This window comes from Mustela erminea, chromosome 6 (assembly GCF_009829155.1).
Source record: "Mustela erminea isolate mMusErm1 chromosome 6, mMusErm1.Pri, whole genome shotgun sequence".
Classification (NCBI taxonomy): domain Eukaryota; kingdom Metazoa; phylum Chordata; class Mammalia; order Carnivora; family Mustelidae; genus Mustela; species Mustela erminea.
The window spans coordinates 89,474,279-89,501,998 of record NC_045619.1 but is presented as its reverse complement, the minus strand read 5'-3'; the positions used below and the strand labels follow the sequence as shown (position 1 = coordinate 89,501,998).

Sequence of the window (27,720 nt, the reverse complement as noted above, 5' to 3'; positions counted from 1 at the left end):
GGCCTCTCCTGCCCACTGCTTTTGATTTTTCCAGGTGGTGGAGTGGGGAGGGGAGAAGGAAAGGCAAGAATCGCCCTTCCTTACAGAAGAAGCACTTTGGCAGCGAGAGTCTCAGGGGTCCCTACTATGTGCCCTCAGGAAAGACCTCACCTCTCCGGGGGGCCCAGCATCCCCACCCACATACACAATAGGAAGAACACCACACCAGGATTTTTTCGAGCTTCACAGAGACAGTATACATGAAGATGCTTCCATCCAGTGAACACGAAACACAACCAGGCCTGGTCTCCCTTCTTTATTGATCTCTGGCTATAGCAGGGTTCTGGGAGACCAAGGGCAGGGGTGAGTCACATGCGTCTCTGCCCCACTTGGGGTGGGGGAGGAGGGACAAGTGTCAAGGTGGTAGGTCTAAGAGACCATGGATATGGACTTCACAGGAACAGGGCCCACTGTACAAATGCATGGTTGGTATTTACAAGATAAGAGGAGGGCAGTCACCGGGACTTAGGCCTTTCCTGGGACAAGGCTGCTCAGAGAGTCTGAGAAGGGACACAGGGCCTGGCAGGCTCTCTTCAGGAAGCACAACAGCAGCAGCCGCGAGTCCCTTCCATCTGCCTTCTACCCACCACTCCGAACTTGTCCCAGGGGAGGGGCCTTTTGGTGCCATCAGCAGTGGCTGGGCAGGTGCTGGAAGGGGGAGGGCAGGGAGTGACCCTCTGAGAACACTACAGGCTTCCTGGATTACATCTCACCCTCCCCGTGCACCCTTAGCCCCAACCCAGCTGGTCTCTCCTGCCTTTGCTCATAAAATGCATCCTGAAGGTGCTTTGCTGGGGAGACCTCAGAGCACTTTACAGACATTGGTCGGATGGGAGCCTCCCAGCCCGAGGGGAGAGGAAGGAGGCAAAGGGCTCAGGACAGCCAGGGTAGGTGACAGGCCCCAGAGGCCCAGACCAATCCCAAGTTCTTGTGGACCCCAGGAAGGCCTCCTCTCTTCCCCCAGTCCACATTTCAGAATGGGAGGGAAGGAAGATTGGGATGCGGAGAGGGTCTGGGGATGGTGCTGAAGCAGTGTAGGTCTGGGGTAAAGAGAACACCCCCTGCATTCCCAGGCCCTAGAAAGATCCCATGCCCTGAAGGAGCCCACTCCCCTCTCCACACACAGGGCTCTGAAAACCCCCAGCTTTCTATCCTATTCCAGCTCCTCCCAGGGGAGGAAAAGGGGGACCCAGACCTGCCAGCTAAGATCTGGGGGGGCTGAGGGAACCCCCTAAAATGTATTGCTTAGAAACTTGGAGGCAAAAAAGGATGGGGGAGGGCCCAGGGGCTGGCATCTCTGACCCTCCCCCCTGGGCCCTGGGAGGCCTCCAAGAAGCTCCCCTCTCCCAGCCAGCCAACTGGCTATAAGAGTGGGTGGGGGGGGAGTCCAGAGGCAGGGGAATGGGCACAGTGACCATTGGGAGCCTGAAGTTTCCCAGACTTGCTGCTGGGAAATTAAAGTGCGCCCCAATGGGTGTCAGGTGGGGAGGGGCCCTTCCCCCAACCCCACAATCTCTGGCATTCGGCCTTTGGGTGGGTTGTCTGTTCCTCAACCTCCATGCTCCCTTGGAGCAGATGGGGGAGCCGGTCCCGATGAATGGTGCTGATGACATCGAACACTTTGGACGCATTGAGGACCTGGGAAAGAGGGAGAGGCCTCAGTGCTCCTATCTTTGCCTTATCTCCAGCCTGATTTACCTTCTCCAAGGCCCGCCAGACCCACCCCCCACCCCAGTCCCACACACAGTTGTGCCAACAATGCCTGCACAGGGTGCTCAACCAAGCATTTGAGCAGGGGGCTGCTCTCAAAGCCACACCCAACCGACCTCTCAGAGTCCTGCGCCCTGGCTGGGCCCTGTTCCCGAACCCTCACAAAGGTGCTGTAGCCTTGCTCAGGCCCTCCCTGTTCTGAGGAACTACCTCCTTCCTGCAGGGACTGGATAGAAGGGGTGGAAAGATTTCCCTGCTTCCCACTCAGGCCCTGGCTCAAGTATGTGTTCACTTCCATTTTCCTCCCTCAGAAGAGCTAGGAAGAACCTCGCATCCACAGAACCCCAGACATGACCCTTCAGAGACTCCATGTTGGACACCCAGCGCTCTCTACTCCCTACAGACTCTCCAGACCCTCCCCCCTCCAGCACACAGGCTCACGTGGGCCAGCCCCAGGCTAGTCCAGATTCCCATTCTGGTTGTGTTCATCCTCAGCGGGGGAGGGCAGGGCCTCTTCCTCACAGGGGGACAGTTCATCAATGGACATCTGGTTGGTGACACCTGCAGGGGGGCATTTAGGAAGTTGGGACCCAGACAAGAAACATTTTTCCCCAAAATGCCAGGAGCATGTGGAGAAAAGTAAAGGATTCTCATGCATCCTCCTGCCTTCAAGTGAGCTGCATTCAACACATGACAACTTAGGGAGAGCCTCCCTATCATTCTTTCCCAGCCTTGCTAAAATTCATAACCGTCAACTCACACCTAAAGAAAAGAGATTTCCCAGCCAAGGCCACCAAGTCACCCAGATCTACGGGGTGACTTTACAGACCACAGACCACAGACCACGATTTACAGACACAACATGCATGGGGTCCTTTGGGCTGTGGAATATGGCTGTTCTTATCTCTCCTGTCCCTGTTCTATGGCTGTTCCTATCTTCTCTCCTGTCCCCCGTCTCCTGTCCCTGTCCCTAGTCCAGGCCAATCAGCTTGACACTCTTTTCTATCATCTTACTTTAGTCTGATCAGCTCCATTCTCAACTCTGGAAGTCAAACAAAGGGTTGCTCCAGGGGTTTAAAGAAAGTAGACCTGCTCTGGCTCCATCAGCCACCCTCCCCACAAGGCCTCACCCTCACCCCAGCCCAACCCCTGGGTCCAACAGCACCCACCACTTGCTGCCCGTTCCTTCCATTTCTGCTTGTTCTCCTGAATGTATTTGGTCCAGGTAGAGCGGAAGCTGACCACATCAGGGTTGGGGTCTCCTACTTCCACATCCAGAGAGGGTTGGCGCCACTGGAAACTAAAGCAGCCCCCCACCCCGACTCCAGAGGTGAGACCAGCCCACTCCAGAACTGCCTTCCATCCCTCAGCGGCAGGGATGGAAGACCAGGAGGAAGCTTAGGGAGACTTATTCTCCCCCTTTCCCACTGCTGGGTACCCCCAATTCCCTGCCCCTTTTCCTATAGTTTCACCCCTTCCTCTCCACACCTTCCCTACTACTAGAAGGAAAATAAAAACAACATTAGCAAAAGGGCAATAAAGACAGAGCAAACAAAAATGGCTGGAGGGGACCACAGGTGCAGGTCACAGCCTTCCGGCCCCACCCCCTCACCCCTTTGTGTGACAGGCAGCAGAGAGTCTCAAGTTTTGGGTAGCCAAGTTTCTCCACTCGCCTGCCATGGCTGTACCTCCTCCCTGCGATCAGTGCTCTCTGAGAGTCCCTCTTCCCTCCCCCCGAACCAGGAGAGACAGCTGCCCCAGCCACCCTCACCTGGGCTGGCTCTTAGACTTGGAGTCCTCATCCGCCAGGGGCTGGACGCTCTTCTCGGCCACATCAGTCAACACAGAGAAGGTTGGCTCCACGATGAAGTCGATGAAACCTGCAGTAAAGCGAGAACACAATGGAGAGTTCCCACACACACACACAGAGGGCTGGGCAGAGGCGCCTGTGTGGCTGGAACGCCTGGCTGCGGGTAAGACAGGGTGACCCAGGCTGAGAAATTCCCAGAGGGGGAAGCCTTTGCAACGATGTCTTTGTGACCCCACTTTTGCACCCCCAGGCCTTCTACCCAGGACCCCAGGCCCCAGCACAAGCTTACTCCACAGGAAGACTGGTTTTAAGGGATGGCAACTCGGAGAGGCCTGGCCTCAGCCCAGAAAGCATCCTGTCCCCTTGCCAGGACTCTCCTCCCCACAGGAGAGGCCACTCACCAATCTGCGACTGTGCCACCAGAGTGGAAGTGCGATCACACAGCGGAGAAAAGGGCAGCCCCAGCTCTGCCTCTTTGTCACCCTGGGGAGAAGACAAGGTGGGAAAGCTGGAGGCTTTCCTCTGAGGCTTGCCTCAGACCACCCCCACTCTGGGGTGCAGCTGGGGGAGGTCAGGGGTTGTTGTGGGAGAAGAGGCATCTCGGTGCCTTTGACCTGGAAATGGACGATACGCAAATGCAATGCTACCACAGTTAAGCTTTTAGGAAAATGACCTCTGTTCCCAGGGCTTCGGGATCCGGTCAGAAGCTACAGGGAGCTGAATGAAGATCTGGAAGTAGAGTGGGAGCCCAGAGAACAAGGGGAAGGGGGGCAGGCATGGGTGAAGATGCCCTGCTACCTGACGGAAGAACTCCTCCATGAGGGCCTTGGTCCAGCGGCTGTGGACCGACCACTGCTTGGTTGGGTGGCTGATGTCGGCAGCATGGAGCAGCAGGGACAGGGCCTTGGACTTGTCAATCCTGGTCAGAGCAGGCAGCAAGGGAAGGGAGACTCATCTTTTTAGGAGAAGAAAAACTGGACCATTCCTAACTTCCCATCACAAGCCCTGGGATCCTTGCAGGGAATTTCAGCCACCCTCTGGGGCAACATGCACGCACACACGTGCAAACACACACACACACACCTATATAGGTGGAACCAGGCCAAGCGCTGAGAATCAGGGGGCACAGGTTCAAATCCCCACTGTACGTATCACACACTAGCTGTGTGACACAGAGCAAGTTATTTAAAATGTTCATATTGAACTTTCCTCAATCCTAACAGGAAATAGGAACAGAACCTGCCACGTAGGGTTGTTCTGAAAATTCAATGACACGCAACGCAGAAGTATTTAGTAGAGTGTCTGGCCCACAGTGCTGACAGTAGATGTTATCTATAATCTCCATCATCCTCATCATCATCATAAGTATTGTCATTATTCCCCAACGGTGCCACACTGCATACTGTCCCCCAGAGACACTGGACATGAACACACACCCTGGGGACCCCCCCCACACATAGTCTCCTCTCTCTTACACACAGTTATATTCTCCCACCTATTTCTAAGCCACATTCAATGTCATCGAGGCATTTGCTCTGTGCTTTTTTCCTCTAACCTCACATGACTCTCAGGCTAGCCCTACTGGTGTTGGAAGTGGCTTCGAGCTGTGGTGGGGAGGCCTCTCATTCTCACATGGCACAATAAGGAACCGAATCCAAAAACGTTGCAAGGTTTTCCCAACATTGCAGGGTCAGGCTGTCCCGTAGTGAAACCGCGCATTTCAGACCCCTGGCCCCATGTGCCCTCCCACAGTGCCCCAGATGCAAATCTGGGCCCGTGTGCCCACACGTCTCCCGCGCGCACACACACATTGTGGAGATGGGCTCTGGCACCTGGAACCAGGAGAGTTTCTCCACCCAGGTAAAGGCCTGGCATACCAGCTACCCGCGTACGTGCGCCCGATTCTCACAGCCCCCACTCTGGCCATGACCCAGCCACATCCCCCCAGATGCCACCTCTCCAGCTGCTGCAAGGCTGTCTTCATGCACTTCACTTGCTGGAAATGGCAGGACATGTCGGTGGCCAACACCATCTCGATGACCAGGGCCCGGAGCTCTCTGGATGGACAGAACCAGACAGCAATCAGCCCCCACCACAGCGCTGATGGGCCGGAGGTCCAGCGCATGAGAAGAGAGGGTCGGGGGGAGTGGAGGGAGGTCTCTTCGGGAGGCCCACTCCCGCCTTCAGCTCACACAAACTCATCCTTGGTGAGATTGATGAAGATGTTCATCTCGTCATCCTGCATCATTCGGAAGACAGAGCTGATGTGGTGATTCTCCAGCACTGAGCGGTCATTGTACAGGATGGCACACTCTGACCTGCAGAGCCAAGGGTCATCGCATCCAGCCCCCTGCAAGTGGGGCCTCTGGCAGCCTCCCCACCCCCGCAGAACCCCTCCTGCCCCTGCCACACTGGCACCCCTCACTTGGTCTGGATGTGGAAGCTGTTGGTAGTGCCTGTGTGCTCGTAGTCATGGATGGCTGCAGCAAAGATGATGGCTAAGACCTCGATCTCCGATAGGCAATGCTGGCAGAGAGAGGGGGGGGGAAGAGAAGGGCTTCACCCTGCCCTTCTCACTGCCCAAAGACGTCCACCCCAGGCTATAGGACTCAGCCCATCCCTTCTGCTCTTCAAGGCCAGCTCTTGGGCTAAGATGGCCAGGTTTTTCAGCTCCCAGAATGGTGAAATACGCCCCTTTACCCCAACCTGACACATTCCCACTATATCCCAGAACACGCCCCCAGCACTGCCCATGACATTATGGTCCACCCAGGAATTCTCTGGAGTAAGTAAAATTTGGCTCTGTAAAGACTCTGGAATACCAAAGGAGAGGAACCAAAGAGAGACAAAGGGAAATGGGAGGAGAGTCTAGAATTCCCAGACCTGCAGCCAGAAGACCCTAAATCACAGAATGATCTCTGGGCACCTACCACCATCCCAGTGCGGAGCAAGAAGCAATGGACTGTCTGGGTCACATCAGCTGCGTGGATCTGGTTGTGGTAAGGGTTCTTATACTTCCCATAGCCTGTCTCCAGGGCCTCCAGGAAACTCATCAAAAACACAGTGGGAATCTGAAGTGGGAGGGAGAAAATCGAGATACACGGGGTATGTGCAGGAAAGGCAGGCAGCCGAGGACTGATATCAGCGATGCCACCTTTCTTTAGAAGGTAGAATGACGCGGGTAGAAAGCACCAGCTGCAGTCAGGTGGACCTGGGCTCACATCCTGGCTCCACCACCTGCTGGCTGTGTGACCTTGGGTTAAATCTTATGCCTCTGATACTTAATCTCAGGATGAAGATAACACCACCTCCTTGAATTTAATGAGGTAAGTACAAGGCACTTAGTAAGTGCTCTCTAAAGAGTAGCTATAATTATTTCCCTGGAGCTTTTTAAGAAAAGCAAACTTCCCTCCTTTCTTCCAACCACCCCATCCCATCCCCAATCCAGTACCGTAAAAAGGGGTTCAGAAGCAGGGGAAAGAGCAAGATGACTTAGGATCCTTCCAGGCAGACATGGGTCATCCCCTCCTCTAAGAAGGCTTTCCCTCTGCCTACACCAACACACACACAGAGACCACACGGAGGGACACCAAGAGCCAGAGCTCTGTCCAGCTCCTATCAGTTGTCTCTGTCTACCCCCTTGCAGTCTGCCTGCCTCTTTCAAAGGCTCAGGCTCCCAGAGGGCAGGGCTGGTGCCTGCACCAGTCCCTGGATCTCCTGAGGCTGTGAGGAGAGCAACATGCAAGACTTGGGGAAGCTTCTGTAGAGATGAGCAGTAGTGATGAGACACAGAAGATACACCACTGATCAGTCAGACCCTAACATCTCCCACCCCCACCTCGAAGGGCTGTGCCCCAAATTCAGGGAATTTTAAAGGACTGTTTCCATGACAACTGCCCTTGCTTTGGCGTTGCCATGGTGTCCTCGGAGGGAAGGGAAGGGAAGGGACACAGGGGAGGGGCTGTGTGCCCAAGACGGGAATGTGGAGCTTGAGAAGGGTGGCTCCAACAGGAATCCCTGCCATGAGTAAACACCTAAGCAAGAAGTGCCCCCCCACTCTAATTGCCTCAGAGCAGGGCGAACTGGGGTTGGGCCAAACCCAACCTGACGCTTTCACTCTCAGGGTCCTCCAAAACCAGTCCTTCCAGGTAAGGAAGCAGAGTTTAAGAGAAGCTGGTGTCTGGAGAATGTCTGAGAAATATGAGCTGGAAAAGTCTTAGGAAAAGGAGGACGCTGCTGTTCTCTGTCCTGGAAAGGGCAGGACTGGAAAGATGATAATGAAGTGCAGAAGGAGAGGCCTCAGGAAGGCACTGAGGGAAAAATCACAACTGAGCATCTCGGGAAAGTTCTGGAAACCTTCTTGGGAGTTGGTGTAAAACGAGGAGTCAAAGGTTAAGGAAAAGTTCACAGGCACCAACAGTCTATTATGATAAAGTAGAGGCTGAGAATGGCTTCATGATCTTCCAAAGCCCTCTGAGAAAGGGTCCTCCAACTGGACTCCCTTGACTTCCCCCACAGCCCCCTCAGAACAGACATGTTTTCCTCTAATATCTATGTCCACCCCCCATCTAAGTGCTGACCAAATATTCCCACTGAGACTCTTCAACCCCTTCACCCTCCACTTCTAAGTGTGGTTTTTCCACATGGAAGTGGTTTTTTCCAGTCCCTATTCCCAAAAGACACTCCCTCCTGGCATAGAATCTGGAGAGGACTTTAATCCCATATTCATGGCCAGCCAAGCTGAAGAGCAAATGGAGTTCGCCTCCCCTCATACGGTCCTATCCAGCCTTGCCAAGAGCCCATCCTCTCCATAAAACTCCTCAGACAGACACTAGGGAGGGGAAGGGGAAGAGTGACCAGTTTTATCCCTTCCTCCCCGCTCCCACTCCCCCATCCCACAGAACAAGTGGAGAGATTCTAGTCCCAACGGCACAGGCTGACAGCATGTGAACTCTAGGCCTCGGGTGTCCACAGGCGGGAGGCAGGACAGCTGAAATCAGAAGGCGAACTTCGAGCCAGCCTGAAGAGGACAAGTTATGGGGAAGAAGCAAAGCAGGACAGAGCAGAATCCTAGGCTGGGGGATTACAGACCTAGAATCTTCTGGAAAGCAATAAATGAAGTCAGAAGCTGGGGGTGCACAAGTGACAGAAACACTAGGCAGATGGGCACAGGGAAACTTCCCTGACAGTGAGACTGAGTGAGGGAGCTTGTGGAACCTGCTTGCTGGCAATCTTGTAGAACAGGAGTGATGGGAGTGGAGAACCCTGCCCAGGAACAGGGGTAGGATGCTGTCCAACCTTAAAGCGGCTGATGAGGTTATGCCGAGTCAGTAACTCAAAAACAATGGTCCTCAGGGCGTGGTCATCTGCTGCCCGGTTCAAGGAAAAAACATCAAAGCACCAGAGGTCCAGGTTCTGTGGAGAAACAACAGACTAGGTAGGGAGACTCCCAAGGGGAGCTTCCCAGCAGCAGCAAGGGTTACAGTTAGACTTCAAGGGGGACTTCCCAGTGTTTACAGAGACCTGGGAAAAAGGAAAACAAAGAAATGCTGGCGTGGGCCTTTTTCGTCCCAGTGCAGGGGAGACAAAAAGACCGGAGTTTGCCTCTGGAGGGGGCAAAATGTTGTTTTGAGGAATAGGGGGATGACAGTTAAAAGGGAAGGCAAAAACCACCCCACAAAGAATCTGAAAGTCCCAGTGACCATTGCTTCCCCCAACCTTCTCCTCTTTCCCGAACACCCAGCACTCACCTTGAGACAGTTGAGAACCACAGTGGAATAGGTGGGGCTCACAGAGGTATATGTTCTCCGGAACATCCTAAGGGCAAACAACGAGAAGCAGCCCACAGTGAAGGTCTGGGAAGTGGGGTCTGATCAGGTGGAGCTATGGGGATGAGCTCTGGGGGACGGGGGTGGGGGGAACACCACTGGGGCTCTGGTGGGATCCCAGAAGCCCCGAGTGTCTGGGAAAGGGGGAATGCAACTAGAGGCAGATGGAAGCTGAGCAAGGGCAAGCCTCACCGTTCCACGAAGATCCCAGCCTGCACCGCGTGCACGATGCTCCGGAACTTGGGCTTCTCCTCGGCGCGGCGGCCTTTGGCCCGGGCCTGCTGGGTGAAGGTCGAGGCCAGCCAGTCCCGCACCTCCGAAGGCACGGCATCTGACCGCAGCTCCTGCAGCTCATCCTCCGTGTCCAAGATTTGCCTGAGGTCCCAGAAGGGGAGTCACAGAAGAAAGACAGCAGGTGCTTCCACAACCTAGGGACGCTGGGCCCAGCCACACCCCACAGCTCAGGAACACTCAGGCCAGGTCTCTCCCTTCTCTGACCTTCCCCTTCCTTTCTCTCACTACATGTTGGTGTTGTTGTTATTTTTAATTTCTGTCTCTCTGATGCCTCCCATAATGAAACAGGCCACTATGTGAGGTATTGAGTGACCCAACAACTCTAGAAGCGCTCAGGCAGCAAACGGAAGAGATGCCACCTGTCAGGGAGGCTGAGACGAGCAGCACTGTCCCACAGAAATAAAATGCAAGCCAAGTAGAAGTAATTCTAAATTGGTTAGGAGCCACATTAAAAAAGTAAAAACAGATGGGTGAAATTCATTTTAATGATAAGTTTTCTTTAACCAAATACACCCAAAATAGTATAATTTCAATGTGAAGTCAATACAAAATATAGAAAGAGATTTTACATTCCTTTCTCTCGGTTTTGAAATCCAGCGTGCGTGTCACCCACAAATCCACGTCTCGGTTCATCCTTGGGTTCAGCAGCCACATGAGACCAGTGGCTCCCATGCTGGGCCATAGAGGTCTCGAGGGATTCCCCACTGGCCAGAGGGTTAGGACTACCTGAGCCTTCTGGTCCCTTCCAGCTCTGAAACGGTCTTCTCTCCTTGACACCTGTGTTTGTCTCTGTCTCTGCAACCCCCTATCTGTTCCTCTGCCCCTTTATCTCTGTGGTATTTCCATCTACAGCTCTTCCTCCCTGCTCTGGTCCTGTCGCGGGTCTCTATCTCCAGCCTTCTGTCTTATTCCCACCCACCCCCATCACTATGTCTGCCGGGTGTCTTACTGCAGGAGCAGGTCTCTCACCGTGTCTCATCTATGTAGACGGCCTCCAGCAGAGAAGCTGTGTACTCCAAGTTTTTCTTCAGCTCTTCAATGTTTACCTCCCCATTCTCCAGCTGCTTCACCATGTAGCGCAACCTGTGGGAGTGGGCACAGACGGTCTACTTAGGCATCCCTACCCCTGGTCACAAGAGCAGAACACCCTCGGATAAGGTGCCTCAGTCTTCCAGAGATAGGTACTCTCTCCAACAGGGGTGGGACCACAGCTAGGGTGTTTCATCCAGGCTCTTGCCACTGCCTGTATTAAATTTACATACCCCCAAAGTTTAACCCCAGGCCTTTTTCTGACACCACCATCGAGACCTACCTCTGACCTCCCCACACCTCCCCTGGGCCAGTTCCCAGAAAACCTGTTTACACTGCCCGGGGCCCAGCAGACTGAGGCAGGTACCAGCCCCTGGGTTGGTTTTCTGGGGATGATCTGTTTCATAGCCTGAATAACCAAGAGCTGAGACTGCCAATTTCCCCCAGCAGAGTGAGCTGTGGGGTCAACAGCAATCAAAAAAGCACCCAAGATGCTTCCATTATATCCATTGGTCATTGCCGGGAAGGGGGCAGGGTGGGGGGGAGGTACATGTCCACAGCTTCTCTGTCCCTGGCAGGGATGTTGAAGATACAGAACAAAGACCAATCTGACTGAATGCTCTTCGCCTGGCCTCACTCCATTCAGGCAAAGCTAATGGATTATGATTCCAGAATCCATCAACCAGGACAAAGCAGGATTAACCCCTGCCTCCCTGATGTGGTGCCCAAGAGAACCTCTGGCAATGTGTGTCTGTACCCATCCCTTATCTCCGCCCCTCAGCAGCTTCCCCCAGAGCCCAAGTGGTGGGGTGAGGCCAGGGGGTCTCACTTCCAGGACGTTCTGCCTGAGGGGACAGTCCCTCATCTTTTGCACTCAGGAATGCTGGGGGTCAGGGATGAAGCCAGAGACTTCTTAGAAGTCTGAAGTCTGGCCCAGGCAGCCACTAAGCAAACAAAACTCTCTTGACTTTAGATGGTGATTTTAAAGAAAGCAATTAAACATTCCCTGCTCCCTCTTTCCCCCAGCCCTGCCCTGCCCCACCTAACACCCGGGTAGGGGTGAAGTGGCGGCCAGGACAATTCCCCACTGAGAGGGGCTTCAGAAATCCAAGGTCACCCTATGAGTCAGGGAGGAAAAAAGAATGAGTCAGGGACCAGAGGCTGAAATTAGCATCAATTCCCAGGGATGCTAGGGAGGGAGAACAATGGCACTCCTGAACAGAAGCAGCTCCAGAGTCCCGGGGTCTCAGCAGCTTTGGAGTGGGGGTGCCGGAAACAGCCAGCCTCAGGAAGCGTTGCAGGCCAGCTCTCACCTCAGGGCCAGCAGTCCCGCCCAGAACGGTCTGAATGCAAACGGGGCAGAAGGGCAAAGGGGAAAATGGGAGGAAAGGAGCTGAGGGGGACCCTGCAGCATCCTCAGTGGGTGATCTTCAAACCCCACTTCTGGCCTTCCTGCTGCACCGGCAGCAAGTGCAAACAGCAGTTGTTCATCAAGAAAGAAGCCGACTTCAGTAAATCTCTGCCTAGCAAGGGCTTCATTAGGGAGGTGGAACAGAGGCCAGACAACATAAAAGGCTTCCCAGCCAATGAGCTGGGAAGGGGGACTGAGCCAGCATCTCCCAGGGTGCTGACCTAGAGGTCACAGAACAAAGAGGTTAGTTCCACCTTTGGGGCCCAGGTGCAAACCAGGGCTTCTCTCTCCTGGTCAGTCCCTGTGGCCAGAGACCCTTGGATATAGGGAACACACAATCCAAAAATAAAGAAAAGCCTCTGGTCCCATCTGTCTCCCAGATTCCTACCCTGGCCCTCATCTTCCACGTCGGTCAGCCCTTTATAAAACCCAAACCTAAACTCACCAAAGTTCTTCCACATTCTCTCTCGACCCACATCTTGAAACACACATCCCAGCGCGGGCTCCCAAAGTGAACAGCCAAACCCACGGGTGTTCATTTGCATGTATTCGCATAATCGTTAACAATGCTGCCAGCTCTGCATTTTAAAAAGGGATTTCTCCTACGTTATCTCAGATTATCCTCACAATGGGCCTAGAGGGAGGGAGTTGGGAAGAAACTGCCACCCCTATTTTCAGTGCAGAAACCAAGGCTCGGGCCACAGTTCTGGGAGGCAGGGATCCTGGTTCAAAAGTATCACTTCCTGGCCCTGAGCCCTTGGGCAAGTCACTAATTCTCAATCAGAACCTCTCAAAAGGTGGCCTGTAGACCACTGGCATCTGAATTACCTGGGATGCTTGCGAAAAACCGAGATTTGAGATTCTAGGCCTCGTGGCACACCTACTACTAAAACAAAATTTCTGAGGGTAGGATTCAAGGATCTGCAAACGTGTAACAAATACCCAGGATGATTCTCCTGCACATGAAGCTTTCAGGACCTTTCTTTTAGAGCCTCTGTTCCTTCCTCTGTAAAACAGCGAAGATGATGACAAACCACCTGTGAAGGGCCTGTTAATAAGAATTATTATTTATTTTATAATTTATTTAATAAATGAAATAATGTATGCAACACGGCTGATACACAGAGTGGGACTATATAAATGTGATAGGAATTCAAGTGAACTGACCAACAACACCCAAGCCCCACCCAGCTCACACCTCGCCGCCTCCAGACCAACAAGTGCCTGACTTCTCCCTCCCAAGTCCAGGTGGAGAAGAGTTAGTCTAGCTTGCATGGAGATTGATGACTGGGAAGCCCCCTAACAGAGAAAAAGTAGCCACGATCTCTCCTTCATAATGACAAACCTCATTTGGGCCACATAACCACCTGAGGAGGGAGGTTAAGCAACTGGCCCAAGGTCACACAACTTGTCCATCTCAGACAGGCCCGCAAGCCTATGACTCACACTGCTGGGGCCTAACTGTGCCCTGTACACCAAAGGTGTTGGGCAGAAGGGGCTCGATCGTGTAATTCACTTGGAGGGAGGCTGGGGCCTGTTCCATCACAGCTCCTCAATCTGTGGTCTAAAGTTCTGGTGTCTGGCAGCTCATAGCAGACTGTGAGCGTCTTGATGGGACTGACAGTGACTTGTTTATCCTGCTGCTGTACTCGGAGCACTCAGTATGTGCTCAGAGAATGTTCCTTAAATAAAAGGGAGGGGGCGCCTGGATGGCTCAGTCTGTTAAGCGTCTGCCTTCTGCTCAAGTCTTGGTGCCCTGGGATCAAGCCCCACATCAGGCTCCCTGTTCAGTGGGAAGTCTGCTTCTCACTCCCCCTCCTCCCTCCCCCTGCTCACACTATCTCGCTTCCTCTCTCTTTCTCTCTCACATGCTCTCACTCTCTCAATAAATAAAATCTTTAAAAATAAGTAAATAAATAAATAAACAAATAAAAGGGAGAGGGGGCAGACTAATCAGGTGGGGGGCTATCTGCCAAAGCTCACAATGGAGATCTCTGAGGCAAGGTTTCAGAAACTCTAATGGAGAGCCTGCGGAGGAGGCGGCTGTAGCTGGCCCTCCACACAACCTTTCCTCCAAGTTCCTCCTGACTCCACCTCTAGACCCTGCTCTTTCAGAGTTCCTATTGAAATCTGACGTGGACATGATCCAGACACCAGAAGTGGGGATCAAGGGGAAGAAAGATTAAAGAATGAATTTGATAAATGGGGAGTCTAAGAAGGGAACCTGGACTCCGGCAGCCAGAAGGATCCAAGTGCTGAATGAACGTCACCCTCCTCTAACTCCCCCACAGCCGCTCTGACCCAGCACTGGCCTCTCGGATTCTAAAGTCATAAGGACTTTAGAATCTGTGGCTGGAGCCTTGGGATAGGAGTTAGGATCCCCCATCCTCTCCCCCTCCCCTGCCCTGGCCCACCCACAGCCCTCCCCTCAGCATTCTCCTGCAGGAAGTCCTACTTCCCACCCACTGACAGGTCCCCATCCAGGCCTAAGGAAAACTGGAATCTTCTACAACAATCCTTCCACTTCCCCCCCAGTCCTGTTTCACCACACCCACTGCTTTCTCCTCTACCTTTGGCCCCTGCACCCCAGGAAAAGCCTCAGACCCTGACCCCTGGAAAGCACCTCTCCCAGCTCTAGGCAGCCCACTGAACGAGAAGGCTCAGGGTAGTAATAATCCCAACAGCCCAGAAGAGCTCAACTTCCCCACCAGTTGGTTTCTTTGGGCCATCATGGCTGATGATCTGGCAATTTCCAAAGCCCCTGTCCTACTTCCAGCACCCTAAGAGATCACTGTTAAGTAGGGGGCTTAGTGCAGGGCAGCCAAAAGCCAAAGGGCTAGGAGTTGGGAGAAGGATGGGATTTCCCTTTCGGGTTCTTAAGATCAGATGGGGAGATTTCAAGGGATATGAAGTCCTGAGGATGCTGGTGTGAGGAAGGAGAGAAAGGAGGGGAATCACAGCTAAGTCACCTGCCACAGGCAAGAGGAAGCACTACAAAGGAAAGGGAGATGGGAACGGGAGGAGAATAAGAGAAAGGGCAAGATAGGCAAGGGAAAAGGTGGAGAAGTGGACACACATGCACACATAACATACGGGGACTGTCAAGCCTTGATCCCTCCCCTCCACCAAACTACTAGTGGTGGACCCACAGCAACTTGTCCTCCTCCTCCCCTCTCCGTGCCTCCCCCTGGTGCCTACCTGAGGATGGGGCCCTGCAGGTGACTTCTCTGCACAGGAACAGGCTTTGCCATGGGAATCACAGTGTCCTACTTCAGAGTATTGAAATGCCGCGCCCAGGCCCCCCAGGGCCCCCGAGGGGAATGACTCCCTCTTGGGCCCAACTTCCTCCTCCAGGTCTCTGAAGAACTGAGCTACTGACCAGAGAGAAGAGCTTTGGGGAGGGGAGCAGGAGGGGCCTGGCTGGAGGAAGAAGGGAGTGATGAGACAGAGAGGCAGCCCACAGCAACTGGGTGAGAGGCCACGGGAAAAGTTTCACATCTGAATCAGACGGAAAACAAGAATCTGTTCTCAGAAGAATCCCAGAAAGGACAGAAATAGCACAGTCCAGCCCCTTGCTCTGAGTAGGTGGGGCTCCTCTTAGGGGAGATGGGGTTAGCAGAAGGCTTACGGGTGCAGGGACAGGAAACCACCCTGAATCTTCTGTGGGCGGACGGTCCACCCTTGAAGGGGAAGGGGCCCGCAAGAGCCCCCTGGACGGACTAAAGCAGATTCAGCTCCCTCCCACAGTCTTCTTCAGGAGCCATTTTTCAAAAGGAGCTTTAGCCCACCTGAAAGGGCCTAAGCCAAGAGGGGAAAAGAACCAGAAACCACGTGGGAGGGGCTCACTGAAGCTGGGGTTCCGGGGCTCCTCACCCAGACACCAGCTCACGGGGAGGGAAGGCCCCGCCCAAGCAGTGAATGAAAGTCGGGATGGCTCGGTTGAACAAACCAAGACGTTGGGCAAGTTACTTTCCCACTCCCAGCCGCCTTTTTTTTCATCTGGAAAACGAGCACTGGGGGATACTGGGCATTAACTGGGAAGAGGCCAACCCAGCCCAGGCCAATTCTCATTGATGGGACAGCCTAGGGCGGGCCTGGGGACCAGGAACCCCCCTCTTCCGCCTCCAGGCTTTGCCCTCGCTCAGGTTGGGGGACAGAAGCCAGCCTCTGCAGCGCTAAGTGGACGTGCGCATACAGCCCCTGCCCGCCTCCGGATTGGCTGTGATATGACGTCACCAATACAAGCGCATCGGGGCCACGATTGGTCAGCTGAGAGGCTGGGCGGGGCTAAGGAGGAGAGCCCGGGGTGAAGAACAACGCATCCAGTGGAGAGTTCAGCGCCACCGCCTTCTCCTTCATCTAGAGTCTAGGGCTGGGGATGATGTGGAAATGAGGAAAGTGGACCCGTGGGGATGAGTATATGACAGGAGAAAGGTAAAAGAGAAGAAACAGACCAAGCACCAGAATTTTATGACGGGAAGCCTTCCTCCCCGCCTCTATCCTACAAAAGCAGAGAGAAATTTAAAAAGCTTGTCACTGTGCCAAAGCCTTGAATGATTATAAACAAATGAAGTTTGGGAACCTGCTGTTTCTCAGCTTCAGTGAGTGCTGGGACAAGTGGAAGTGGGCTTCAACAGCAACCAGAGGGATGAAGTTAAATATCTACAAGTTGTTTTCCAGTGAACTCGTGGTAGCCATGAAGCAGGGCTGCTGCAGATTTTGGAAGAAAGGAAACCCTCCCTCTCTGGGTCCATCTCATTCTCTCTGCGCTCCCAGCACACGCGCGCGCGCGCACACACACACACACACACACACACAAGGGTTCGTGTTTTTTGGAAGAAAAGAACTAGAGTCTGAATCAGAAACCCAGAACTGACACCCAGGGGATGAAGGACAAGATTCCCCGGTTCCGTGGCCATGCCTGCTTGGATGGACCAGGGTAGGACAGAAGTGGAGGAACGCTGGCTGCATACAGCCTGAAACCCCAACAAACACCAAGCCAGGGCAGCTCCCGCCCCTCACCTGACTCCAGGTCCTCACTCTAGGCCCTGCCACCTCAAGCTGGCACTCACCTCAACCCACCTCAAGGCGGAGATTTCTTAGTCTAGGAAAGCATTGCGGAGGATATCTTGTCCGTCCCTCTGCTCTCTTGCCCAACCAAAAGCTGGTTGGACGAATGACTGCTCACCACCTCCCCACACACCCATACCTGCTGCACGGTCCCAGCATGCAGCCCACACCTGCTCATCCCAGTCTAGTATTTTGATTAACTGTTCCTAACAGGAAAGGATATTGGCCAGCCACCAGCCCTTCCTGGGGATCTCACACATATCCACTCACCCATGCATATACACACACACCACACCCCTATCTGAGCTGGGGAGACTTCCCTGAATGGGGGACAGGGCAGACAGATGATGGCCCTAGCAGAGTCCATCATGGATCATCCTCTAGTCTTTTCATTTAGTTTAAAAATAGCAAGGAGCACAACCATAACGCCTCCCTCCCAAGTTGATTCCCAGTATTCCCCACCTTCCTGAAGAATAGGAGTTGGGATAGGGGGTGAACGAAGGATAAGAAACCCTGACTCTGGTTGGAGCAGAGAGGGCGTGGGGATGGGGGGGTAGGTAGGAGTGGGGGTGGAGGTAGGGGGTGTTAGGGAAGGGATTAACCAGCTGATCTCAAGGCTCCAAAATCTCAGAAATTGAAAAAACCAAAGAAATCACCTAAATCCAGTGGAAAGAGGATATGAATTAAAATCGAGAGACTTTCTAAGGTTGCCTGGGTGGCTCAGTCGTTAAGTGTCTTCCTTTGGCCTCAGGTCATGAGCCCAGGGTCCTGGGATCAAGCCCCACATCCAGCTCCCCGCTTGGTAGGAAGCCTCCCTCTCCTTCCCCCACTCCCCCTCCTTGTGTTCCCTCTTCTTCCTAAGTCTCTCTCTGTCAAATAAATAAAATCTTTAACTAAAAAGAAATCAGGAGACTTTTGCCTAGAATTTATCACTAGGCATGACCTTGGGCAGGACACCCTGAGGTCATTTCCTTGTCTATAAAATGGGTAAGTAGTATGTGCTTCACAGAATTCACACAAGGATCAAATGAGATCACATGGGAGCACCTTAGGGACCATAAAGTGATGCATGAATGCAACAGAATAGTCCTTCTCCCAACCTTTCATTTAGTTTGTTCCACAAATGTTCATTAAGAATCCTCCATGAGGGGAGCCTGGGTGGCTCAGTGGGTTAAAGCCTCTGCCTTCAGCTCGGGTCATGATCCCAGGGTCCTGGGATCAAACCCCACATTGGGCTCTCCTCTCTCTGCCTACCTCTCTGCCTGCTTGCGATCTCTCTCTCTGTGTCAAATAAATAAATAAAATATTAAAAAAAAAAAAAAAAAGAATCCTCCATGAAAAAAGTCTCCTATGCCCACCCTTGTATCCAGGCCCTCTGGTGCAGAAAAGCCCTAGTCACCCTGCCGCCACCATTCCAGATGTCCAGGGCTTCTCCCTGGCTCCTTATTCCACAGGGGCCATGAGGCAGTGGAAGGAGAAAGGGGAATGTGCACAGCATAGAGCTCCAGAAACCAAGAACAACCGGCTCCCCACCTTACCCTAGCCCTGCACTCCCCTCACTCCTCTGGCTTCCCATTGCTATAGAGCAGCCTGGGTTCTGGCAGCTGGCTGGGCACGGTGGCGGGGGTGGCTCTGGAGATAAAAATAGCCCCCTTGGTGGCAGAGCTGGGGTGCCATTCCGGGAGGCGGCAGGCCCTGGGTGGACACAGCAGCGGTCCTAAGAGATCTCTAGGCACTGGACTGAGGAGCTGGGCAGAGGGAGGGTAGCGGAGGATGGGGGGTGGGTGGGTAGTGTGGGAAGAACAGAAACCAAGAGAGTGGAGGGAGAGGAGGGGGCAGGAGGTATGAAGCGGGTAGGGAGGAAAAGAAGAGAGATTTGAAAGATGCTGAAGAGGGTCTGGGAAGCACAGCAGCAGAGGCGGTGGCGGGGCGGGGGGTGGGACAGGTAGGGAATGGGGGGGTGTTGGACGGGGAGGGAAACTGTTAGAACAGGGGATTGGCTCCCACCCATGCTGTGTCTGAAAACAACTCCCCCTCTGCCTCCTGACCAGAAGCTGTTTCTAACAGGTGTTCCTAGCAACAGCCCAGCACAGCTCAGATCAGATGAGGAAGAGGGTACTCTCAACAGCTTGAGCCTTAGCCCAGACTAAAAAGAACCCAGATATCCCAGCTCCTAGGCCAGCATGCACCAGTGTCACCTCACTCTCAGACTTCAGCCCTGAGGAGAAGGAGGAACTTGGGGGCAGAGTGGGGGCAGGGGGCAAGAAAATCCAAGGAAGGCTAAGGAGAGAGGAGGCTCCCAGGACCCAGGCCAGAAGAACACTCTCTCTCTCTGGTTCTCTTGTACAACCCTCTTCTCCCCTAACCCCCCAGCACTGTTTAATTCTGCTCATTAACCACCTCCACATGGACCACCCCACCAGCCCTCCAAATCACATCCCAGCAGATGTTCCAGCAGATGCCCTGTGTCCAGGGGGCCTAGCAGATGTGGAAGGCAGCCTGGGATGGCAAACAGAGTTGGAGGCTTGGCAAGGGACTGACTGCAGGATGATGGCAGCAGCACAAGAGTGTGGACCAGTGCGACTGGGGTCTGGTCCCAACCCTTGTCCCCAAACCTTACCAACCACCTCTAGGCAACACTTTCCTCCTCTGTTCCATTTTATGGTTCTCAGATTCAGTGCTGGGCTTGGAGGCACTAGGGAAATAGGATGCCTGGGTCTCAATACCCTGATTCAAGTTCATCCTTTCTGACTCACTCACTGTTTCCCCAACACATCCCTAACCTGATGCTAAAAGGAGGAGGAGGGCTTTCTTCTTTATTACAGGAAGGTCACATTCTAACCTCCATGAAGTTTCCAGGAAGTTCTCCCGCATATCTATCTTTATTCCATCTTGCTTATTCCATCTTGCAATCAAAACAACAGCAAATTTTCTTGGCATTCCAAAAAAGAACAAATAGGAGGAGGAGAAGCAGGACAAAAAAGTCTTTTGGGTGAAGCTGGTGCAATCTGATTTATAGTATTTCTTTAAGTCTGGAATTTCTAAAGCTACTGCTTAGAAAAGATACGGTTGGCAACACTGCTGGCATGTGTGCTCCCTTAGCCCAGGCCCCAGAAAGTTCCCAAACATGGTGGGCATCAAGAGCCAGGGAGATGTTGCCACATTAGATCTGCAAGAGCAGACAAACAGGAGAGGAGGGAAGCCAAGGAATAGCAAGGAGAGAAGCTTCTCCAGCCCCCAGGTCTTGCCTGCCAAAGAACCACAAAGCCCCCTGGAAGCCAAGCTCCCTTCCCAAAACTAAATGGTGCCAACACCAGCTGGCAGCCAAATCATACTACTGCAGCCACAATAATTATTTGCAAATCTGACTTCTCTTTGCAGCTGTGGAACCCACTGACCCAGGAACCTGGCTGTATCCAACAGCACCCCCTGGAGCACCTTCTTTCTAGCTCTTCTCCCAACCCCATGCCCCTGGGCCTATACCAGGATCTCCCCTGTCCTTTCCCCACCAAGCCTGCTTCTCCACCACAACCCCATCCCAGATCACTCAGTGGACTCCTGCCAGGTCTGGGATGCTGAAGTAGAATCCTAACCTGATGTTTCCTTCCCTGATCCACATGGATGCAGCCGGAGCTGAGGAGAGAGAAGCAGCTGCAGGAAGGTGGTGGGGTGGAGGGGGGCAGGATATTCAAGACAGAGAGGCGAGAGCACTGGCATTAAGGACTTCCCAGCACTGAATGGACAACAACTTGTTTTCCTCCTTTTCCCTTCTCAGAAGCTCTCCTTCCCCCTCAGTTCCCGTCTTTACCCCACTCCAAAGCCCCAGGATGCTCTACCAATTCTGGAGGACCATTAAGTCTTCCTCCCTTAGGGCACAATCTCATTATCTAACAATTTCCAGACGGGGGGGGGGGGGGGGGGGGCTCACCTGCACCCCACCTGCTGCCCTGGTTTTGTCCCTCTTTGCTGCTGTCCTGAAGAGAGCTGGAAAATAGCTATTCAACTTCCGTACCTGAGAAAATCAGCCCCCTGAGAGCGGAAGGCAATTACTGGCTTCCTCCCCAGGGGAGCTGGGAGGATGAGGTCACTGAGAAGGCAAAAGAAAGGCCTTGCAGAACGCAGCAGTTGAGGCTGGACTCCTAAGGTGGTCCCAAAGGGTCCTCCCACAGCAGGCTCACCCTGCACAGCCACCACCCCCAACACCTGGGGGTGGAGGAGGGAGCCCCCAGGGATTTCCTGGCTCCCAGCCAAGGTGAGAAAGGGGTAGAGGCACTGAAGGCCAGAGAAGCCCAGTCAAAAGGAATAGGGATAGAGGAAGTGGGACAAGAGAGAAGAGCAAAATGCAGCCCAGCAAAGAGAGATGGGAACAAAGGAGGAAAGGGACAGAGAGACAGGATTCGAGAGGAATCAAAGAGAGGAAAGCAGAGGGAGCAGAGAGGTTGGAAACGAATCCTTGGGGATTCCTTTAAAAGAGAGGAAAAAGGTTCCCTGCTCCTCCATCGCAGTCAGATGGAAGTGGCCAAAAAAAGAGGGGAAGATGGGAAACAACCGCTCATTTCAGTGCCTTCAGAAGCTCCCTAGACAGAAGGCAGGTGGAAAGGGGTCTAGAGAAGTCCAGGCCCCTCCCCTCCTGGGTCTCTCATCTGGCCTTCCAGAACCAGAGCATCCCCGGCCTACCTCACTCTCCTCCTGGCAAAAGGGACAAATCCAACTTTCCACTGTCAAATTTCCTCTCAGTCTTTCTCACTGGCCTCCTGGGGCTTCTGGGCAAACAAAGTGATATTTGGGTTCTCAGGGACTTAGGGATTCCCTAAAATAAGATGTGGCATACCTGACCATATTACCCCCAAGGCCTAGAAATGCAGGATAAATGCTAGAGTTTCTCCAACGCCTACAGAACTCACCAACGGCAGTCCTGGAGCTCCCCACACCCTCCACATCTTAGAACTACAGTTGCTCTAACCACTGGGAAAAGAGATGATAGGAGTTAAGTCCTTCCCTTTTCTTTTGACTTCAGTGGCCCACATCCTTTGTAAGACTGCCCCACTCAAGCTTCTAGTCTCTCAGCTCAGACACCTGTCTCGCCCCCTCCAGACAACCATTCATCAACAAGCCTCTTCTGAATCATGCCCCAGACACCAGGACTTAAACCTACTAAGTAATTCATATTCCTGCCTCTTGAATCTTTATCATTCTCCCCATCCAAGCCAATGGTCCCCCATTCATTCCCATTCCCCCGCCTCTTCATACAGCAAGCTCTCCAATGCTGAAAGAACTCCAGACTATATCATTTCAAAACCACTTTCATATGCATAATATCAAACGAGGCACTGAGATTCAGAGAGACAATGTGACTTCAAGATCATGCAGTTAGTAATTTGCAGCATGGGAACATGAACTCAAACTCAAGTCTCCCACCATTCCCTCTGTTCTTCCCCTCCCACCACCCGGCGACCCTAATCCCCTCTTCTTTTTTTTTTTTTTAAAGATTTTATTTATTTATTTGACAGACAGAGATCACAAGCAGGCAGAGAGGCAGGCAGAGAGAGAGAGAGAGAAAGAGGGAAGCAGGCTTCCTGTGGAGCAGAGAGCCCGATGCGGGGCTCGATCCCAAGACCCTGAGATCATGACCCGAGCCGAAGGCAGCAGCCCAAACCACTGAGCCACCCAGGTGCCCCCTAATCCCCTCTTCTGACCAGAGCTTTGTGAAATTCTTCCTTTGGTCTAAATTGATGTCCCCTCTCCCTGCAGCTCCCTTCACCTTACCGCAAGCATTTTTTACCCTCTCCCATCCAGAGATGCCCCATTCAAGACACAGCTGATAAAAGAAATGTGAAGACAGAAGGCATTGATGGGAGAGGGGATCTAAAACCCAGGGAGGAGAGATCCCCTTGGCCATGGCTGGAAATGAAGGAGGAAGGGCTGCTCCACGGAGGGAGGCACAAAAACTCATCCCTGCCAATGCCTGGGAGAAATGGTGCTCCTTTTGCTCCAGAGACCCAGGGGGCCACAGTTTACCTTGCTATGTTCACAGCAGCTCCATGACCACACGCAGAAAAAGGGGAACCACTGTACAGCTTTCAAAACCAGTGAGAACCACAGAAGGTCACTCCGTGGGGCATACAGAAAATGAAGACAAAAGGTGGACTAAATCAACCGGTAAGGCACCCAGTCCAGTCCCTCGGCTTCCTCCTCCTGCCCATTTGATCTCCCCAGGATTATAAAAAAATGTTGGTGTGTCACAAACACATACACAAGATCACAGGTACATAATATCCCATTACCTACACACACACACACTCCCTCACACACATGCATCATCTCATTCATACATAAGGCAATCTCAGGTATTCGAGTAAGTGCAAAGCTTCGGAACCTATTCGTTATCACATGTGCCATTTATAAACATGAAAACAAAGAGACATCATTTTGGAGCTCTGACTCCATGAGCTGTCCCCCACCCGCCTGCCAACCTTCACCCAGACACATATGTATACACGTCAGGCATTCACGATTTCATCCTGAAACATCTCATTCACACGTCCAAATAACGTTTCCATAGCCTCTCTGTAACTCCTTCAGTTCCAGGCTCTGTCCTGAGGTCCTCAAACCCTGTACCTTTTAAACATCACCCTCTCAAAACACCACCACCTCCTTTCCTTCCCCCATCCCCCCCCCCCCCGCCCACGCACAGGAGCACACGCACCACAGAATCAGACAGAACTGGGCTCCATGACATATACACGGATACTCATTAATTCATTTGTCCATTGCTTTATTTAACAATATTTCTTGAGTGCCTATTATGTTTCAGGTACCACACTAGACTCAGATGAAACAAAGAAGAGCAAAAAGAATCCCCAGCTGGCTCCTTGTTCCCGCTCAGCTGTAATGACCTTGAACCACAGCCTAGAACATAGAGCCTAGACCTTGGGAGTCCTGAGTCCCATGTGAAGAAAGGAGAAGAGAAAGGGATTGTGTTTATAGTATCCCAAAGGAAAAGGGAAGTTCTATCTGTAAAATTCCAGGAGAAACTGGGGCAGAGAGAAGAAAGTGATGTTTGTACAATCCTGGGAGAAAGAGAAAGAATTTGTTTCTATGCTTTTCTTGTGAGCATACCCCCCACCCTCCCAGTCCAAAGGAAAGGATCAGGCAGAAACCAAAGTGGTAAAGTCTTAGCACTTGGATGGGGGTAGCAAAATGAGGAACTGGGTGCCTCACCCACTCGCAACTCCCCCTGAGATATGTGAACCAGATTATCAACTCCATAGGAGCAGGGACTGTGTCTACTTTGCCCATAACCATACCCCAGTCTCCAGCACATCACCTGACCCTCAGGAGGCACTCAATTAATAGTTGCTGAATGAATGAATGAATGAGCTAAGGATGCCAAACCAATCTCCCTTCACAGATTTTCTTGACTCACAAAAGACACAGGAAACCCTTTGCTCCTGAGCCTCCTCTAGGCTTCTCAAGGTCCTCTGGTCTCAGAGAAAGGCAAGCAGTCCAGTCAAATCCTTCATCTTAGGGCCAGAAATGCTCACCCCAGTCAGCTCATCATCTCCAGACTACCTATTCCAGCCACTCGAATGCCTTCACTTCTGAGTCTGCTTAGTTAGGAAAATTTTCATGCTAGGTAGAGGTGAAATCCCATAGCTGGAGACTCTTCAGCTCAGATGCTCCAGATTCTGAATTAATCTTTGGCAGAGACCTGCTGTGGGAAACAGAATTCCTGGATGCCCTTCCCAAGAAGAAATTGCCCTGCAAAATTATATTAGTATGAGCTTTTTAACTGGAGGCAAAAACACCAAACCCGGCCTCCCTGAAGACAATCTAGATGTCCTAGATTAGAAATTAAAAGGGTAGTTGGGGGAGTGGTGGTGGGGGGTTAGGACGTGTTGTGTGGAGGCCTTATATATCTTCATTTCTATTCAGTACACAGCCATGAGATAATCGTGTCTATCCCCCTATTCTCATTAGAGCCTCACCAATATTCAAACAGGGCCAAATCCAGTAAGCCATCAAGTGGGGATCTACCTTGATATCAAAATCTTTCTCTGCTTTAAGAAAGTGAGAATCTATTCCTGGTGATTAACAATATGGAAATGGGCCTTTTCTGGTTAAGTTATTACATGCAGCTAACACTCTTAAGGACCAGACTGCTGAAGTAAGTGAAGACCGGAATAATTTAATCAATAAGATTAGTGCTCCTTGTCCACCATGATCTCCTTAAGGACATCTCAGCTAATGCACTGTGTAGGGGCAGCTGCCTCTACTCCCTTCTTTCCCTGGGTTTCAATGCCTCCTCTGGGGATCCTCTTCTCTCACCATTGAGCACTTCTCATACTGAAGGAAGAAATAGTGATTTGCTTCCAAGGAAGACTTTTGGTTAGAAAGGTATGGGAGACATTGAAACAGGGAAAACCTGCCCTCTTGCATGGCCCACTCATTACCGGGAATGGAGGCAAGGAAAATATATGATGGGGGGAAGCTGTCCTGGGACACCTTGAATTCTCTCATTTATAAACCCTGAGCCCCCTTCTTTGCCTTTCCACCACTTCCTTACCTACCACCACCACCACCACCACCACCCCAGCTTAGTTACCAGTAACAGAGCATCATTTTCTATCAAGAATCACTCGGTGCTCCTCCCAACAAAAATCAATTCAATCCGGTTTTCCATTTCTTCATCCCAGAACTCATTCCAAGGCTGCGCTTCACAGAGCCCAGCAAATTGCATTGGCTAAAGGCAGCAAAGGACAGGAACTGAGAAGCACATTTGGATGCCAAGCCTTGTTGCCCATTGGGCCTCAGTTCTCCCTAAGGCCTCGCTAAGCAGCTAAAGTATAAATCAGACCCACCCACCCAATATCAAGGTGTCATCTTATTACCACAGGTGAAGTATTTTAAAAAACAAAACAATCACTAGCATCTATCCATCTCCTACCACCATCTCTCCCTCCACTGGACCCCAGAAATGGAAAGCTTCAGGGCTCACTATTGAGGATAATGGGAAGGAACTGGGTTTCAGGACTATGGTTCCTGCATTGCATCATTGAACATCTACAGTGTCTTTCCTGGGACCACTGGGAGTCATATCCTGGACAGGGGAACCTTCCCTCATTCTCTGATCAAGAATCAACAGACTGCGGAGGTTACCCGATGACGGCTGACTGGGAGATAAAGGTGCTGCCTGGTTTGTCTTTGACCCACTCCTTTCCATCTCTGAAGAACAGAAAGAAAAGTTGTTTCTCTCTCCTGGGACTGGAGTAGGGACACCCAAGTCCCTGGTTTTCCTATTTATCCAGCCCCCACCCCCATGCCCTCCTCCTGCCACAACAAGAAAAGATGCCTAAATGTGCTTGGAGATCCTTGGGAGACGCTACAGCAACAAAAAGATTTGACAGTTGCCTTGCCCTTGTCAATCAATCTTTCTTCACCACCACCCCAGCTCCCAGGTAGGGGCTCCACCCCAACTCTCCCAGATCCCAGCTACAGCCCCCAACATTACTGTGCACAAGGGGTTTCCCGGCCCCCAGGGTCGAGCAGCTCAGGTATGGAGCGCCCCCCCATCCCCACCCCCTAAAAGATGCAGGAGGCAGAAACCACCAATCCCAACAGGGATACATATGACCCACAGGTTGGCACAAGTATCCCCGCGCACTAGATCTGCAGCTGTGTGCGATCACTCTACACACATCTGTGTGTCCCACGGACACTCGCGCACACACATGTCATGTGTGTCTCACATCTGCACACCCCTACACACGGATACGTGTGAGTCAGCCCGGCACCTCCTGAATGCTGCCCGTCTGCAGCCCTGCCACACCGCGCATAATGTGCCTCCTGTCCGCGCTGCGTGTGTCACCCGGGGGGTCCACGGGCACTGGCACAGCGTTAGCTTTGCAACTCCTGTAAACCCGCTCCAACCAGCCGGCTTGCTCCGCACACGCCTTGCACATGTGGCCTGACCCTGCGTGTCAGGGCAGCTTATTTCCTCGCACCTGCCAACATGTGTGCAGGAGACAATCCACTGGCCGGGCTCCGGCTACTTCCCCCCCACCCCGCCGCCACCACCACCACTTCCAGGCTCCCTGAGATCCCTTCCCCCCACTCCCGGCCTGGGACTCACAGAGACCGAAGCTTAATCCACATCTTCTTGCTGGGGGCAGACTTCAGCTCCAGGGGTGACGGGCAATCCGACTCCAGCATCTCGGAAGGGCTGCGGGGGGACAGCTCCATGCTCACCCTCTGTCTGCGGAACGAAGGGAGGGGACGGCCCCGCGGCTCAGCCTCAGCCCGGAGCCAGGAGCCCCTCGCCCGCCCACCCCAGCCCCTTCCCACCTGCGGCTGGCGCGGAGCAGCCAGGCCGGTGTGTCTAGGCTCGGCCCAAGCTGGCGGAGCTGCAGTTCCTGCGGCTCTTGCTCTCGCGCTGTCCAGCCGAGCTCTGGCTCCCAGTCCGAGCTCTCCGCGCCGCCGCCGCCGCCGCCGCCGCCGCCGCGCGCTGCCGGGGCCGCCTCCTCTGCTCT

General features: G+C 52.8%; 1 protein-coding gene across 3 annotated transcripts; it reads right to left on the bottom strand.

The window, feature by feature from the left end:
• Nucleotides 1–280: 280 nt before the first annotated feature.
• PDE1B (phosphodiesterase 1B) lies at nucleotides 281–27,720 on the bottom strand. Of its 3 annotated transcripts, XM_032348485.1 has the most exons (16): nucleotides 27,536–27,720; nucleotides 27,324–27,446; nucleotides 10,651–10,764; nucleotides 9,580–9,762; nucleotides 9,310–9,376; nucleotides 8,858–8,974; nucleotides 6,490–6,630; nucleotides 5,985–6,085; nucleotides 5,752–5,877; nucleotides 5,515–5,616; nucleotides 4,358–4,478; nucleotides 3,961–4,042; nucleotides 3,521–3,629; nucleotides 2,919–3,049; nucleotides 2,191–2,310; nucleotides 281–1,677 (listed from the first exon to the last, which is right to left on the bottom strand). In XM_032348485.1, the coding sequence occupies exons 2-15, from the start codon at nucleotides 27,431–27,433 to the stop codon at nucleotides 2,207–2,209; spliced, it is 1,608 nt and encodes a 535-aa protein (XP_032204376.1). In that variant the 5' UTR covers nucleotides 27,434–27,446; nucleotides 27,536–27,720; the 3' UTR covers nucleotides 281–1,677; nucleotides 2,191–2,206. The 3 variants fall into 3 exon arrangements, with proteins under 3 accessions (XP_032204376.1, XP_032204380.1, XP_032204377.1); XM_032348489.1 differs by lacking the exons at nucleotides 27,324–27,446; nucleotides 27,536–27,720 and adding an exon at nucleotides 15,320–15,631; XM_032348486.1 differs by lacking the exons at nucleotides 27,324–27,446; nucleotides 27,536–27,720 and adding an exon at nucleotides 12,567–12,588.